The sequence below is a fragment of the Drosophila busckii genome, chromosome 2R (assembly GCF_011750605.1).
Source record: "Drosophila busckii strain San Diego stock center, stock number 13000-0081.31 chromosome 2R, ASM1175060v1, whole genome shotgun sequence".
NCBI classification, from domain to species: domain Eukaryota; kingdom Metazoa; phylum Arthropoda; class Insecta; order Diptera; family Drosophilidae; genus Drosophila; species Drosophila busckii.
The window spans coordinates 11489354-11505234 of NC_046605.1; the positions used below are offsets into that span (position 1 = coordinate 11489354).

Genomic DNA, 15881 nt, shown 5'->3' on the forward strand with positions numbered 1-15881 from the left:
AAAATCATTTTTGCTTTTTATTTTTTTCTTAATTGTAAACAGCCAAGCTATGAGCAAAATAAAAGACAAACAAAAAAAAAATATCGCACTTTGATATGGCGTTCGAATTCAAAGTTTTCTGCCTTGTTAAACTCGTAAGATGCAGCTGAACAAAACTGTAGGAAGCAGCTGCAAACGAAGATCTTAACTGGAGAAGCAAATAGAGTTAAAACAACAACAAACGGCTGCGTTGTTCAAGACTTAAGAGTTTGCAGATCAGCGAAATATCGTCCGATTTAAAAAGTTATTTACAAAATAGTAAACAAGCAAGACAAATTTATGTAAAATATCGCACTTTGATAAGCTTTAATTCTGCGAAATGATGATTGATTTCAGAGTTTCGTACCTTGTTAGACTCTTTCCATGCAGCTGAATAAAAGTGTATTCAAATTTGGAAGTTATCAGATTTTCAATATTTTGGCAACAAACGTAGGAATACAAAACACAAATGAAATAGGTGTACAAAAGTATGATTAAAACAAAATAGTAAACTAACAAGACAAATTTTTTGTGAAATATCAATCTTTAATAAGCTGTAATTCAGCAAAACAGCATCCGATTTCAGAGTTCATGCCTTGTTAGACTCATGAGATGCATAAGAATAAAACTGCATCAAACTTGGAAAGTCTAGGATTTTCGATATTGCGCAAACGACGTCGAAGACCACGCAGACACATCTCGAGTAGTAGTTTATATTTAATTTGGCTGCATGTATATAAGATTATTGGAAAAACTCAGACCTCTGTGTTCTTGTCTATTTATCCTTAGTCCACTTCTCCTCTCTATCTGAGTCTATGAGATATGATATTGGCGTCTCTTACGAGGCACGACAATGAAATTATTATCAACTCGAATAAAGCGTGAGTGAGATGAACATATAAAGTCACTAAAACATTCCATTACTCATGATAGGAATATTAAAAATAATTCAGTCTATTATAGCGTATTAGGAGTTGATAATTGATGTATAAATAAGAAACATATTAATGACTTTGTACAACACCCCCAGTATTTCGGCTAGCTATATAACACCTAAAATCTGCGAGTATACTGAAGCGTGATATGACTTAATTATGCGGTGCCTATATGCGGTATCACAGAGGACAGCTAAAAAAAAAGGCCGTCATCCTACAACTGGTTAATATCTCTTATGTATAATGATGTATTAAACACTGTAAGAATCTATTAGCACCAATCTGCATGATGTGGTGAGAAAAATTATTTGGTAAAGCTTGTACAATATCAAATATATTAGTAATACTAGAGCAAGGTACATTTTCTTAATCATGAGAGATTCATCAATAAGTGTAAATAAGCTGTACTCAGACTGATCTCCCAGACCCGGTAGAAGCAAGCCTTAATTATGCCTCTGTATAGACCTGAGCGCTGAGACAGTGCGAGTCTGTGGAGAGCTAAAATGTGGCCATATTTTCGAAAGAAGTGTCCTGGTCTAATGGTTAAGAATAATGTGTGTAATATGGCATAAAAATGTACGTATGTGTTACTAAAAATTAAATGCACAAAACATATCTTAAATAATGATTGTTTAATTAATTAAGCAGCCAATTTCTATTGTTTTATACCCAATAACAAAGTGCAAGTGCATAAACTACGCTAAATAATAATTATTATATAGATTCATATGTAGCAAGCGTCATAATGAACTCCTGAGCACTTAAATTAAATATATCTATATAAACAGAAATAATTTGTGATTTACTTAATTGCATATCATTGAATATTTGTTCACTAAACTAAACTAAACGAGTACGTGGCAATTGAAAGCGAAAATTCCCACACACATCACTAAACAACACTGAAATATTTGCGTGTGTGCGACCCGAGCAAATAAAGCCCATTTTCCCCAATGAACTTATCACCAAACATACAATAATAAAATAGCCCTATATACAAGACCCGGAGTATGATGCCAATCATTTAATGAGCTGCAAGCAAACGAATTCAATACGATTACGCAGTTGTTGTTGAGTTTGTTTTGTGGCTGTGGCTGTGGCAACTATTAGCTGGGGGCAGGCAGCAATGCCAAATTTAAGTGCTAAACAAATGCTAAAGTTTAGCTGTCGATATGTTGCGTTGTGGCTTAAAGATAAACAACTGAGCAAGAGACTGGCTGACTTCATCAAATGTGTGACCTTGCCGCAAATGGAGAAACACAACAAGCGGCGACTTGGCCATAAATCCAAGTGCCATTGAGTTCAGCAGAGTCTGGCTGTTTGCTTAGCACAAAAAAAAATAAGTTTGGTTACAGTTTTTGGCCAAGTTTGCCAAGTTGCAGGTGTTGGCTGCTAGGCAGAGATGTTTGTGTTTTGCACGTTTTATGGCCAAAAGAGCGACGAAGTTTGAAGCCAGAGTTAGGCTGTTAGCCTTGTCAACAGCGACGTCCTTAGCGTGGCCATAAATAACAGAGGCGCACATGTGTGGCAAACAGTCAGCTGCAGCTTCAGCATCAGGTTTGATTGCTTGCAACTCAATATGTAAATGCATAATACATAAATTTTGCGACAAATATATAACGGTTGTTGTTGTTGCTGCTGCTTGTTGCAACTTTAACGCGCTTCCGTCAATTGAATTTACGAGCCAAACGGGAAAATTGTGTCAGTGCAAAACTTTGCGGCAACAATCCAAACAATGCTTGGACAGCCTGCTGCGCTGTTTGCCACATGCAACATGCTGCAGCTATTGAATGTTGCATGCCGCGGCGACATAGTTAAGTGCAAATTTATTGATAAAGGAAATGTATACAGCGGCTGATGTATCGGTTTCCGGAACGCTGCAGCATTGAATAATCCTTGTTGGGTTTGGAGTTAAGTGCGCCCAACTGCCCTTGGGGGCTGGCTCTGCAACAGTTGCTGCTTGATTATGATATTTGCTTTTCTTCTTTTTTTTTTTTTGCTCTGTGTGTGCCGCCGCTGGCGCCGCTTGGCCAACAGGTTAGACAAATTGCGGTCGTTTGAGCCAATTGATTGAGCGTTCGATGTCCCTTGGCCTTGCGCCAGTTTTTTTATTGCACAAATATTGATGACGTGCGCATTGATTGAAAGGCTTTCAGTTTGCTTTTACGCTTGGTGTGTGTTTGTTTTCGTTTGGCTTTTGCCTTTGTTGCATTGTTGTTTCCGTTGCTGGCAACGTTGTCACATTCACTTAATTTGCTGCTAATGACCTGGCCAACAAAACGTTTGCAATGCACGCCGCTCAGTTGCGCTCGCAGTTGTTCAATTAATAATACGACGCTGCTGTCTCGCTTTGTTTGCTTTGACACTTTGGCTAGGCGGCCATTATGTATACGCCGTGTTAGCGGTAACCGGTCGCCATTTGTTTACTCAAGCATTGCTAGTCCCGCATTATATCATCAGCGACAGCAACTTAATTGCCTACCAGCTAGCCAAAGTCTTTTTCGCCCAATTGCAGACCAATTGGCCAAACAATAAATCATTAAAAGCACATATAATTACAACTATTTCAATTGTTATATCATTGCCACTAAAGTGAAATTGGCTTGGCTATTGCGCCGTTTGCTTTTGCGCTAATTTCTCCTCGCTTAAAGCCAAAGCAGCGGATGAGCTGCTGACCAACTCCAAGCGGCAGCGCGTTATGCAATTGACTGGGGACTCAAACCAGTTGGCAATGCTCCATTTTGGTTAAGGCTGCACTATATTCTGGAAAAGTCAATCAAAAGCTGTTAATTGATTGAACAACAATTTTGATTACGCGACGCCAAAAGTAAACAACTTTATTTCAATTGACAGGCAATGCTTATGCATTTATTTTAAAAAGTAATAAAAATGAAATCAAACAAACAAATTAAGTTAAATCAATGCAAGCCTTAAAGCAATTTAATTGTTAAGCTTAAGCTTTGTTTATTTCTTTATGAAGTTTAAGCAGCTGTTGCTTCTATTTAGCCATTAAATTCTTGCAATTTCAAATTAGTAGTTAAGCTTAAGCTTTCTTTGTTTATTTTTTAAGCAGCTGCTGCTTTTAAATTAAAGATTTCTTACTTAAATACAAAAATTATTAACTAAAAAAAATGCCAACAAATGAAATCGAATGCAAATTTCATGCAGATTAATCGTGTTTTAATATCCAGCGCTTGTTATTTGTCTGCTGCTTCCTGCATTAGTTGGCTTTGGCCATTAACATGGCTGAAAATAACCCGTTGGCCAGAATGGCAATGCCAATCAACTCAATTGCAATTTCATGATGTTGCTGCTGCTGCCTCGTTGCACATTTAAATTGCCACTGTCAAAAATCTGTCAATACCGCTGTGGGCGCAACATTCGAATATCTGTGCTGCGATCGATGGGTGGCTGCGGCTGCGGGTGCTGGTGGTGCTGGTGGTTTGCTGGCTTGTCAACATATTTCAGCGTAGCAGGCAGACAGTCGCAATTTGTGATGACTTCGTTAGGAGCTACACAAATGAACACAAATCAAATGATTTGTTACGTTTCGGTTTCATTTTCATTTTCGGTTACAAATTTTTATTCGCATTTTACATTTTTGCTGCACGTTTACAGTTACAGTTACAGTTAGCGTCGAGGCTTTTAGGCAACCAGGAAGCAACGACGGCGGCGGCCACAGGCCGCATAATCCTTGTGGCAAACACAACCTGCTGATTGTTGTTGTTGTTGTTGTTGCTTCTGTCTGCTGCTGCTGCTGCTGCTGCTGCGGCTGCGGCTCACCATGAAAAGCCAGTCGACATAATCGCTGGCGTTTAACTGAGGCACAAGCTTCAATTACGCTTTTGACTTTGGCGCTGCCAGCTTAGCCGACACCAATACATAGACTCGCTCTCTCTCTCTCTCTCTATCGCTCTATCGCTCTCGCTCTTCACTGTTAGTCATGTTAGTTCATGTTTGGCGGCTTTTCACATTGCGCTGCTTCGCATTTTCAAGTTTGTCTGCGCTAATGTGATTGTGTTGCTGTTGTGCGTTTAAAGTTGCTGCCGTTGCCGTTGTGATTGCTGTTGCTGTTGCTATACGAGTTCAATTTCCACTAAAAGCCACAGCGCACGCTACCAAGCAACAAGCCCAGCATATGCGCTGGCTTAAGCCAAATTAGGCTTAAGCAAAAATAACAATAACAAGCATATTATATAAATTACTGAATAAATTGTTGGCAAAATTTGAAGGCTCAGATTTATGCTACAATTTATTTTAAATTGCATTTTATATTCCATTGCTTTAGTTATTTTTAATATAAATATTTTTCATAAACATGTAACAAAGGCAAAATGCTAACAAAGCTAAATTGAATTAAATAAGCTTAAGTTTAGTATAGACTAGGACTTTATAGCAATTGGCTGAACATAATAATACATTTTATAATATGCGTATTAAGTTAAGATAGTTATACTGCTGTTCTTAGCTTAGACGCACTTTTATATAAAATTCCTTAATAACTTTTAGCTTAATCATAATTGAAAATAAGTTGATATGCAAAAACTTTGGGCATTTTATTATACTGCCAGTGTAATATACAAATGTTTATAAATTTAACATATTTGTGTTTTTTAAACATATTCTAAATAACTCACTTTTTTCTAGATCAACAAAATAGACGCACTTAGGGCTTATTAACTTTTTTAACAAAAGTAACTAATGGCCAATTGAAATTTTTAGTTAATGCTAATTAATTGTATTTAAATAAAACACTTAATTAAAAAAATCGACAAGTCGATGGCCTTAGTAGCTCACTATCTTTAGTTATAGTTTTTTAATATATCTATATAATATGTATAGTTATAGTTTTTATATTTTATAGCTTATTAGTTTCTATAATAATTAATCTTAAATAGAAAATAAAGAAATAAATAGCTCACCATCTTTAGTTATTATATTAGTTTGTATAAAAATTAATCTTGTAAATAAAATAAGTAAGTAAAAAAAATCCTGTATAATAAAAGACGACAAGCAGCTAAAATTTCTTTAACAATTTTAGCTTTTTAAATACATAAATAGCAAATGAATTGCATTTGTTAGGCGATGCGCCTTTGCTTAGCTACAGCGTCTATTAAAGTCGCCTATAGCCGCTGCGGCTAATATTTGTATGCCACGCTTTGCAGCACTAACTCCGCAGCTAGCCGCTCTAGCTGTCTCAGCTGAGTTGTGCCCCGCCCCGCCCCGTCCGCCTGCCGCTCGCTCGGAAGCTGCTGCCGTCGCTGCTTAGCTTAAGCTGATCAACTTTTGCAGCCGGTGTGGTGTGTGTTGATTATGTTTTCATTTTACTTACTTCCAAGTTTGCCAACTTCATGTCATTAGTTTGTTGTTGTTGTGGGCTTGTTCACTTACACTCTCTGTTTTGTATTTTTTTTTGTTGTTGTTGTTGTTGTTTTTGTTGCTCCATTGCGTTCATTTCGTTGTTTGTGGCACGTTTCACTGTAGCACTTTTTTTCTTTGATTTTTTGTATATTTAAACGCCGCAGCGCGGCTGCCTGCAATGCAATTCCGTTTGTACGTTGGTCGCAGCTGGAGTAAACGCGCTCAATAATAAACGTCTGCATAATAAATAAATGAATATAAACTATATACAGTTGTAAATTGAAACAAATAGACTGACGACAGCGTGTTGAGCGTCAAATGCAAAAAATGCATTTACCCACAGGAGTAAGTGTTAATAAACAAATGCAAAAGCAGCAAAAGTGTAACAAAAAAAAAAAACAATAACTGAGTTCGTCGTATGCAAAAATTAAATGCCAGCTTAGAAAGTTAAGCGCGAGCTTAAAGCGCAATAAATAAATTGGGCAACAAATATTTTTTATAAATACACAAACAATTTATTTTTTGCAAGTGCAATGAAGCGCAAGAAAAACTGTGAAAGATTTATGAACTGGCAAAAAGGCAAACAGCTGCATATATTAAAAATATAAATGCGTATTTATTGCATTTTGACAATGTGGCCAAAGCGCACAGACAGACGCTTAAGGGCACTTAAGCGCGCGCATATATTTAATTATTTAATTAAACAAAAGTTGATCAAGTGCTCTCAATGGACAACAATACTTAATGCTGTAATCGTTGAGTTTAAAATGAAAATGTTATTAAATTTAAATAAATGTAGCTGGAATTTGTTGCTGTGCAGCGCCAAAGTAAAGTCTATCGATCAGCTTATTATGCAAACTCAAACTTTTGAGCACTTGGCTTGATTGACGAGCTAAAAGTAACGAAACAAAAGCATATGCCAAGTTTTATATTTATAAAATAAGCATAGACATAGCATATACAACAAATTGATGTAGCAAATTGTTAGCGTTGTTGTTGTTGTTGTTGGCCAGGGCCAGATGGCCAGTTTAATGAGTTGGAAAGTGATGAGCGAAACAATTGAAAAGCAATTTGAGCATTTTCCAATTTTCGTTTGCAACTGCTAATTGAATACGCTTGAGGGGGCGCCTTAAGAGAATATCGATTTTTATTGCGTCTACTTGTGCGTAATTGCAGAGTCTGCGACTTAAAGTTTGTGTGGCTAGACAGGCTCGGCTAATATTACACATACGCCGCATGCGCCAAAGAGTGTGGACTTCAAATTATTTTATTTTAATGCATTTTATTGTTGTTTTATTTTTCATGCGGCTTGTTTGTTTGTTTGTTTTGCAGGCATTAAGTTTGCTGTTTATCACTTGCCTGATGCTTGCGCTGACGAGCGCGCATCCATCAGGCGACAAGCTCAAGTAAGTGCAAATGGCAACGCCTTTAACGACAGACATAAGACACTCACACATGCACCCATAGAATACGCATACATGTGCCCGTGAAGCATCACACACATGTGCACACGAAGACGGTCATAAAAAAAGTGCCGGTGCCCATACCCGTGCCGGTCAAGGAGCACAAGGAGCACAAGGAGCCAAAGAAACATCATCGCAGCAGTTACAATCATCATCACCATAACGAACAGGATGAGCTCGATGACGATTTCGAGGGTTATGACTATCCCGTCAAGGCCAAGCGACGCACGCGGCATCCTTTTGTCTAAGCACGCCCAAAATGCCCCAAATGACACAGCAGAAAAAAAACAAACACACACACACACACACAAGGCGAAAGGAATCTAAGCATTAAGTATATTTCTTAAGTAAAGTAGCACTTAAACCAAAATACGCGCAATATGAAGGACTCGGCATTAACTGCATGTGATTTGTCGCGTAAGCAAAAACTTTTCTGTGCAATAAACTGACGTATTACATTTTAAGCAAACAAATTTGCAGTTGTTTCATTTCCAAGCACAATAAATGTAAATAGCAAAGCTTGCAAATGTTGCTGTTGTTGTAATTAAGCAAGCAGCACAATTCAAGGCACAGCTGGTTGCATTTTCATATTCAAATTCATCATTTGAGCACAAAAGCAACGCATAAATAACAATATTAAATTTGCTTGCAGCAGCAGCAGCAGCCTAAAAATATGCAACGTGTCCTTTAATTCAAGAAGCAAAACTTAAATTTTGTATACAGCTTGGCACACTTAACGCATATTTGTGGCAAGCTTGTGCTTGTTGCAACACACACAAGACAAAAGACACAGTTGACACAGTTTTAAGACCACAGAAAATGAAAGTCAGCACTTGAAACTGACTTGTTGATTATGCCACAAGCTGTAGCAACAACAAAAGCAAATTGAAAATTGCAAATCTTGCGCAGATTTTACCTTTCAAAAATTGAAATTAACATGCAACAGTTTTGGGAATTTATAAAGTAAACGCATAAATAAATAAACGAGCCAAAATACAACAACTTGGCTAAAAATAATGATGTGCGTTGCCCTTTTTTTTTTTTGCTTTTCGCTTTTGTTGTGCTCTCAACAATTGCGATTAGCGGCGGCCTGAGACACGCTGCCTCAGCTTATGGCCAATGAAATATGCATGCCTGCCCTGCCTGCCCTGGCCTCATGCTCAGGTAGTGGCACTTGTGCCCGAAAGCAACAAGCTCAACAGCCAAAGAGCGCGTTGGAGTGAGCAACGGGATGAGCGCTGTCAGCACGTGCACGTCTAGTAAACACACACAGCACAGCAAACGAAAAGAAAAAAACAGATAATAAACATGTAAACAACGTGGCCAACAACGCACAGTGGCAAACAACTGCGCTCGTTGTGGCAGACGCACTCAAGTGAGCTCGCCCCGCCCCGCTACGCTCGGCAGACGCTCCAAGTGGCCACTCCAAAGCAATGCACTCAATTGCGAGTCGCTCAATCGCTTGCCACTCACTGATTGAATCACAGCATCGTAGCTACGAAACCAATCACGGTTTGTGTGCCAAGCACAACGTGGCGTATAATTAATATGACGTCAAGCGCATGCCGCTGAATATTAGACAAGGCAACAAGGTAAACAAAAAACGTCAGCAAGTCACACAGCGCGTTCGTCATAATGGACAGCTCTAGCTTAAGATGGCCACAGGTCTGTGACTACAATTAGTTTTAGAAACTAACTAGATTTATTAAATATTTTTGGCTCACAGCAAGATCGTTAGTGAGATGATGAAGTCAAGAGTCAAATATTGTGCGAGTAGCAGATAAACTTGATTATTAATTTAAGCTCTGCTTAATTTGTAGCTACAGCATACAATTTCAATAAAAATAACAAATAACACTGCTTACGATATTAATGCATATTCATTTATTAATATGCAGTTTCTTTTAGTTTGTTAATTAATAATAAACAAAATGGCAATTTCTTGCTTTGCTCTTTGCAATTGAATTGCAAATTGCTGCAGCTTAAGCTTTTTACGCGCTGTATTAATTAAATTTATATACACTTTAATCCTTATATCAATGTTTATTGTATTTTATGTGCATAAATCAAAGCAGACTTTCAATATTTTGCTATAATTATTTTCAAGCTACACAAATCGTAGCATACTCTTGAGCGCTGTATGAAATAGTTGCGCAAATAAATGTCTCTACACTGTCTGTGTGTGTGTGTGTGTGCTTTGTAATCTGATGTTGAGGTGTCAAGCTCATATATTTACTTGACGCTTTATTTTTGCTGCTCTTGTCGTTGTGGTTGTTGCTTAGGCTGCTGTTGTTGTTTAATTTGGCGCGTTTATTTGATTAGGCCCGACTAAGCGTACTACGTGACTGGGTTAATTTGCAGCACACACAATTCCAATCTAACACACACACACAGACACGCTTATTGTGTGTGTGTATGATATATAAATCGTTGGTGTTAAGTACATTTAGTTGTACGCCAAAAATGTTCATAACAATCAACGCAGCGTGAGTTTTATAAATGAGCCACATTGAACTATTGCTAGGCCACATATTGTAGCTTATAAAGCAATTCTATGCACTAAATGCTGTGCAAGCTAATAAAAACGCAGGTCAGCTAGTTAAAAATACAGTAACTGACAAAGAAATGCGCACAAAGCAATCGAAAATATATAAACTTTGAAGCAAACTCAATTTATATCTTATGAGTTTGATATGCATATAGTTTTAATATAAAGCAGCTGCTGCTAGCATTTTAATTTATAACTTAGTCTATAAAAATTAAGAATTTGTAATTGTTTTTGTGGTTTTTAGAGCATTAAAGTTGCGTTGCAAAACTTTTGGCATAAAATCTAAACAATAATTTTTGTTGCTTGACATACGACTGTGAACCCAAAGCAAGAAAACAAACACACATATATATATATATATATATATATATTTAAGCTGCCTAGACTGAACAAAATAACAGTTTATGTGAAAGTCTCTTTGTTTGCTTTTGTGTCTGCACTTTCTAAATATAAAGTTTTTTATTTTTGCTGACTATAACGCATAAAAATAATCATAATGCAGCAATGTGCCTCAACAAACAGAGCACTGCTCTATATACGTGTGCGTGTGTGTGTGTGTGTGTCTCTAAGGTCCGTAAGGCTGCATGTTAATTTTCATATACAAAGGGTATGTAAAATATTTTCTGTTTTTACAGCATAAATATTTTTATGAGCGCTGCGTAGTGCATAAAAAAATTATTTACAGAGCCGAAAAGAATCAATAAGCAAAGGCGACACACTTTGTGTGTGTGTGTGCGTGTGTGCTTGTGTGTGTGTTTGCTTTTTTTTATTATTTGCTTAATTTTATGGCAACTGGCACGCCCATTGGCCATTTTATAGCTATTTAGGCCTAGGCCAATGGCAACACTTTTCGCTTAGCCCGGTAATGCATTGTGTCTAATACCCAATTAATTTGGGATTTGCTGTTAATGAGTTCTCCCTTAGGCGAGTTGGCAGCGCTGCTGCCGCATAATGTGCGTATGTGGGCAGTTGGAAAATGCGCTTAATTAGCGCCAGCCACACAGCTATAGTCATAAAAATTACGCATACGCATTGAGCTGCTGCTGCATATGCTAGAAAAAAATGTATCTTTAAGTTGAATTGAATTGATTTTGAGCTAGCGCTTGGCTCTAATTCGAAATTCAATTTATTTATTCTAAACTGAGACGTTATCAAGCCTTTGCTTATTTATAAGATTACTCAATGCGCACAATAAAAAACAAGCACGTGCAAATAGTATACATCAAGTCAAGATGGCCGCAGATTTGAATGCATGAACCCAAGCCAAAGGGATTCCAATTGTGGCTTCATTCATGCAGAGTTGAGGCCCAAGGCGCGTTAGAGGCAGCAATCAGTAACCGAAAAAGAAAACGCAAAATGTGAGTATCTCTTACAAACTAACTAACGTTACACACACACACACGCACACTCGGTACACTTACATGTATTAGATGACTTGGCGGCGGCGTCGGTGGCGACTGAATGCCGTGAACTGTTGCGCGAAGTAGTCGCCGTTAATGAACTTAAGCCGACGCACAGACACAGACGTAGCCAAGCGAGAGCGAGAGGTAGAGTGTGCGTGTGTGTGTGTGGGAGTGGCAGCCGCATGGGTATACCAAAAACAAGGCAGTGACCTACCAACCTACTCAGGCAACAAACGTTGGCATGCCCAGCACGAAAGACTGAAACCAAAACCAAGCCAAATAATCGCATGCCACACACACACACACACACACACACACACACATGCAAACGGGCAACAGTTAGCGAGAGCAAATGAGAGCGAGAGTTGTGTGTGTTGAGTGCAAACCAAACGGTTTGAGCGCCAACATGTTGGCAGCCGCAACGATGACGTCGACTAAGCCAAAAAGCACTCAAAACGTTGCCGACAACGAGTTGAGAGTGAGTGTGCGTGTACGTTTGAGCGCAACTGTAAAGTATTGGCGGCATCTTTTGTGGCTGAAATTTTTTGCACAAGTATCGCAGACGACGCTGTTCTGTACACACGGCACGGCTACGCAACGTTTGCAGCACATTACGTATACGTATTTATCCAGACACGTCGCGTGTATTAAATATTCTCAACAAAAAATTCAGTTTCGCATATTTTTTGGCACGAGTTGACAAAACAAATGTGCATATGTGTGTGTGTGTGAGTGTGTGTGTGTTAATAAAAATGTTGCTGATTAAAAGCTTAAATTGGCTTGAATAGCAACAAAGCGCGCAACAAGAAAAAACAACAACAAACAAATACAAAATAAAATTTAAACAATCATCAGCAATTACAATAAAACAAACAACAAATATTAAGACAAATAAGGCAGTAATTGTTGCTGACATTGTGAGCAGCTCAGCAAAAAGGTGCGAAAAATAATTTTACAATTAATTTACTTAAATAAACAACTAACAAATAATACACAACTGCTCCAATTACGTTAAGCAAGCGCAGCGAATTTATTTACTATTTTTATTTATTATAATTTACTGCTGCTGCAGCTATCAAAATGAAAGTGAATTATGTTTCAAATTGAGCGTTTATTGCACCATAAATTGCAATTGCTTAATGTTTGCAATAAATAAATGTGCAGTAAAATTCTTTTGCTTATACAAGTTTATTAACAAGGCGTGACATTCAAATTTGTTTTTAAATGTTCGCTATTATCATTATGATTATTGCTGTTTGCCAGTGTAAATAGATAAACTCAATGCTGGTGCTTTGTGTGCTTGGACTTATCTATAGCAGCATTTGCCATAAATACAAACAAACACACACATGTGTGTGCATGTGTGCGTGTATTTATATTTAAATATGTCTGGCCTGTTAACGGCTCGTTAAAGCAAAGAACTGCAGTCAAGATGAAAGCACATCTGTGTCTTTAGTGAAAATCTTTTAAAAATGAAAATTTGCAAATCTATATAGAAACATATGTACAAATGTTTAGCTGCAGGGCATGGCCAGACATATCAAACAAAAAAATATAAAAAATAAGCAAGCATATATATAAAGTCAAACAAATTGCTTGTTGCCAGCTGATAAAGTTTTTGAAAAACGTGCTTTTGAAATTATGTACTACTGACTGCTGTACGTGCCGGCGAGTGCACTCGACACGCCCTTTTGGCCTGGGGGCCCCAGAGCCTAGTTTATAACGCCTGACAAACCAATTTGTAGAGCAAACTATGAAGCCGAGCCGTGTCAAAATATATGCAAGCTCGACTGGCTGTAGAATTTGCAAGCAGTTTGCTTATTTACTTGAAATCTCAATTAAAGCGGATTTAATGCTCAATTGCTTAGCACTTTTGATTTTCAAGCGAATCAATGCCAACAATGAGTATAAACAGTGTGAAAAAAAAGTGCTGGGGGTAGTACGCCCACAAACAGCGGTGTGTGTGTGTGTGTGTGGGCGTGGTGTTTGCCTAGCCAAGATAAGCGACAAGCTGCTGTACGTGCCTCAAATCGTATTCAACGTTAGTAGCTGCTGCTGCTGCTGCTGCCAAAGGGAATTACAACTGGCAATGCTTTGCTCTAACTGCAGCTCTGCTGCTCAGCAAGGACGTCTGCCCAACCTGGACGCTACTCAGCGCACAACATTTGCATTTGTAAATCAATTACAAGAGCTCTCCATGTGGCAGTCGCAGGTGCATTTTGCATATGTTGCTAATCCACAGTAACAACTGCACTCAAGCTTTACTATATAGCATATATATATATAGCTTGGCAACTTGATCAATTTTACAGTTTGACAATTGGCGCACTGATTTGAAATGACATTTGGCTGGCAGCATTAAATGCACAACTGACTGTCAGCTTGGCAATAAACGCGATTTATTGCCAAACGTCGTCGTCGTCGTCGTCGTTGTTGTTGTTGTTTGAGCTTGACAAGCATAAAAGGATTTTCAATTGGCATAAGCAGCTTGCAGCTTTTAATGCTGGACCATGTGTTACGTTAAAATGGCGGCTGTCTGATTAGAAATCATTTATATTTTTATAGCATCTGTAACTCGCTCGCTTGCGTCTGAGCTTGGATTATAAAATGCGCATATTTAAAATAATAATAAGTAGCTTTTGTCTTGAGTTCGAGCAGCTAACAGTTGCTTATTATTATTTTAAAATAAATGTGTCTTGAGTTCGAGCAGCTAAGTGACTTTCTCTCGCTCTCTCAGTTGTCACTTTGAGTTTCTCTCTTAGTAAAAATATACAAAACATAAATAATATTAAGTATTTATTAGCTAAGAGTTGCAGCTAAAGCTGCTTATTATTATTTTTAAATAAATATTTGTATTGAGTTCGAGCAGCTTAAGCTAGTGTGTCTGTCTCTATCTCTCTCTCTCTCAGTGGTCACTCCCTACTAAAAAATATACAAAACATAAATAATATTAAGTATCTTTATTAGTATCTTAAAGCGTTAGCTACTCAAACTGCTGCGTTTGGCTCTTTCAAAGAACACACCCTACTCAGCCTTTCGCTCTCAACAAAACTAACATAGCATTTAACATTTTCTGTTAACTACATAACATGCAGCATAACATGTCAAAGTTACAAGCAAATTTGTTGCTGCTCGTTAGTTTAGCACCACGCCCACTTTGATTTTACATGCCAAAAGGTGCTTTGAAGTATTGAGCATATATATTTCATATTTTAAGCCGATATCGAGCAACACTGTTGCTAAAAGCTACAAAAATAAATCAAACAATTTATACCTTGGCATTATTATATTAAATTTTGCCTTTGCCATAGCCATAGCATAAATATAATAATAATTATTATTGTTCTTTAACTAACATGCGTAGCTTTTATAACTGGCTGCTGCCTGGCAACTGCTTAAGCTTCTTAACATTCTTGACTTTTGAAATGATTGAACTGCAATTAAAATATATTTGCTATAAATAATTAACTTTGCTATATAATGAGCAAGCAAAGCTGCGCATTAAAAATCAGACGCGCACTTGTATACGCATTTTAAGCTGCTTTACTACTTATAGACAAATATTAATTTAACTGCAACTAGTTAAAGCGCTCTAGGCGCTGTAAAATACAATTGTAAGCAGTTAACATGTTCGAAGAAAATTCAACGTAAATTTTCTATAGTATTTACGTATGTTTGCGCTACGAACTTGTCCCTTCCTGGAACTAAATAAATAAATACAAGGGGCTAGGGCCTGGGCACAGCATGCGGAAAACTAAAAATGTTTTTGTGTTGAATGCGAGAGCGAACGAAACGGTTTATTTATTCAATGGCTGGGGCTGTGTATTTGTGCTATAGCATTATTTAGTCTTTTGTGTAAGTTGCGCTGTAAGGCAAAAAGCATTTAATACATTAATTTAAATTTAACTTGCTGAACAATACAAACTTTAAACAAAAACAAATGGCAAACATTTAGTATACAATAAGCTACAGCAAATTTATATAAAAAAACACACACACACACACACATACACACACCTCAATTGAGTGTAAAATTTTACGCGCCATTTAACAAAAGTCGAACCAAAAAGGAAATAAACATGTTAAATGGCTGGGAAATATATCATAAAGTTGTGTGGAACTTAAAGCGCTGCCATATTAGTTGGGGCTATAA

General features: G+C 37.5%; 2 protein-coding genes across 2 annotated transcripts in view; both read left to right on the plus strand.

Moving 5' to 3' along the window:
- Positions 1-6544: 6544 nt before the first annotated feature.
- LOC108595919 lies at positions 6545-8241 on the plus strand. Its single transcript, XM_017981208.1, has 3 exons — positions 6545-6659; positions 7647-7720; positions 7782-8241. The coding sequence occupies exons 1-3, from the start codon at positions 6633-6635 to the stop codon at positions 8023-8025; spliced, it is 345 nt and encodes a 114-aa protein (XP_017836697.1). The 5' UTR covers positions 6545-6632; the 3' UTR covers positions 8026-8241.
- Positions 8242-12569: 4328 nt separating this feature from the next.
- The window catches only part of LOC108596413 (potassium voltage-gated channel subfamily KQT member 4), a 38744-nt gene continuing 35432 nt past the window's right edge, over positions 12570-15881 (plus strand). Inside the window, exon 1 of the mRNA XM_017982127.2 lies at positions 12570-12665. The gene's annotated coding sequence lies outside the window, so the exon portion shown is untranslated. The remainder of the gene's footprint in view (positions 12666-15881) is intronic.

Coding starts and splice junctions, on each gene's coding strand:
- LOC108595919 (XM_017981208.1), top strand. CDS start 6,633: ATGCAAAAAATGCATTTACCCACAGGA. Junction 6,660..7,646: donor AAATGCATTTACCCACAGGA/GTAAGTGTTAAT, acceptor TTTGTTTTGCAG/GCATTAAGTTTGCTGTTTAT. Junction 7,721..7,781: donor CCATCAGGCGACAAGCTCAA/GTAAGTGCAAAT, acceptor ATGCACCCATAG/AATACGCATACATGTGCCCG.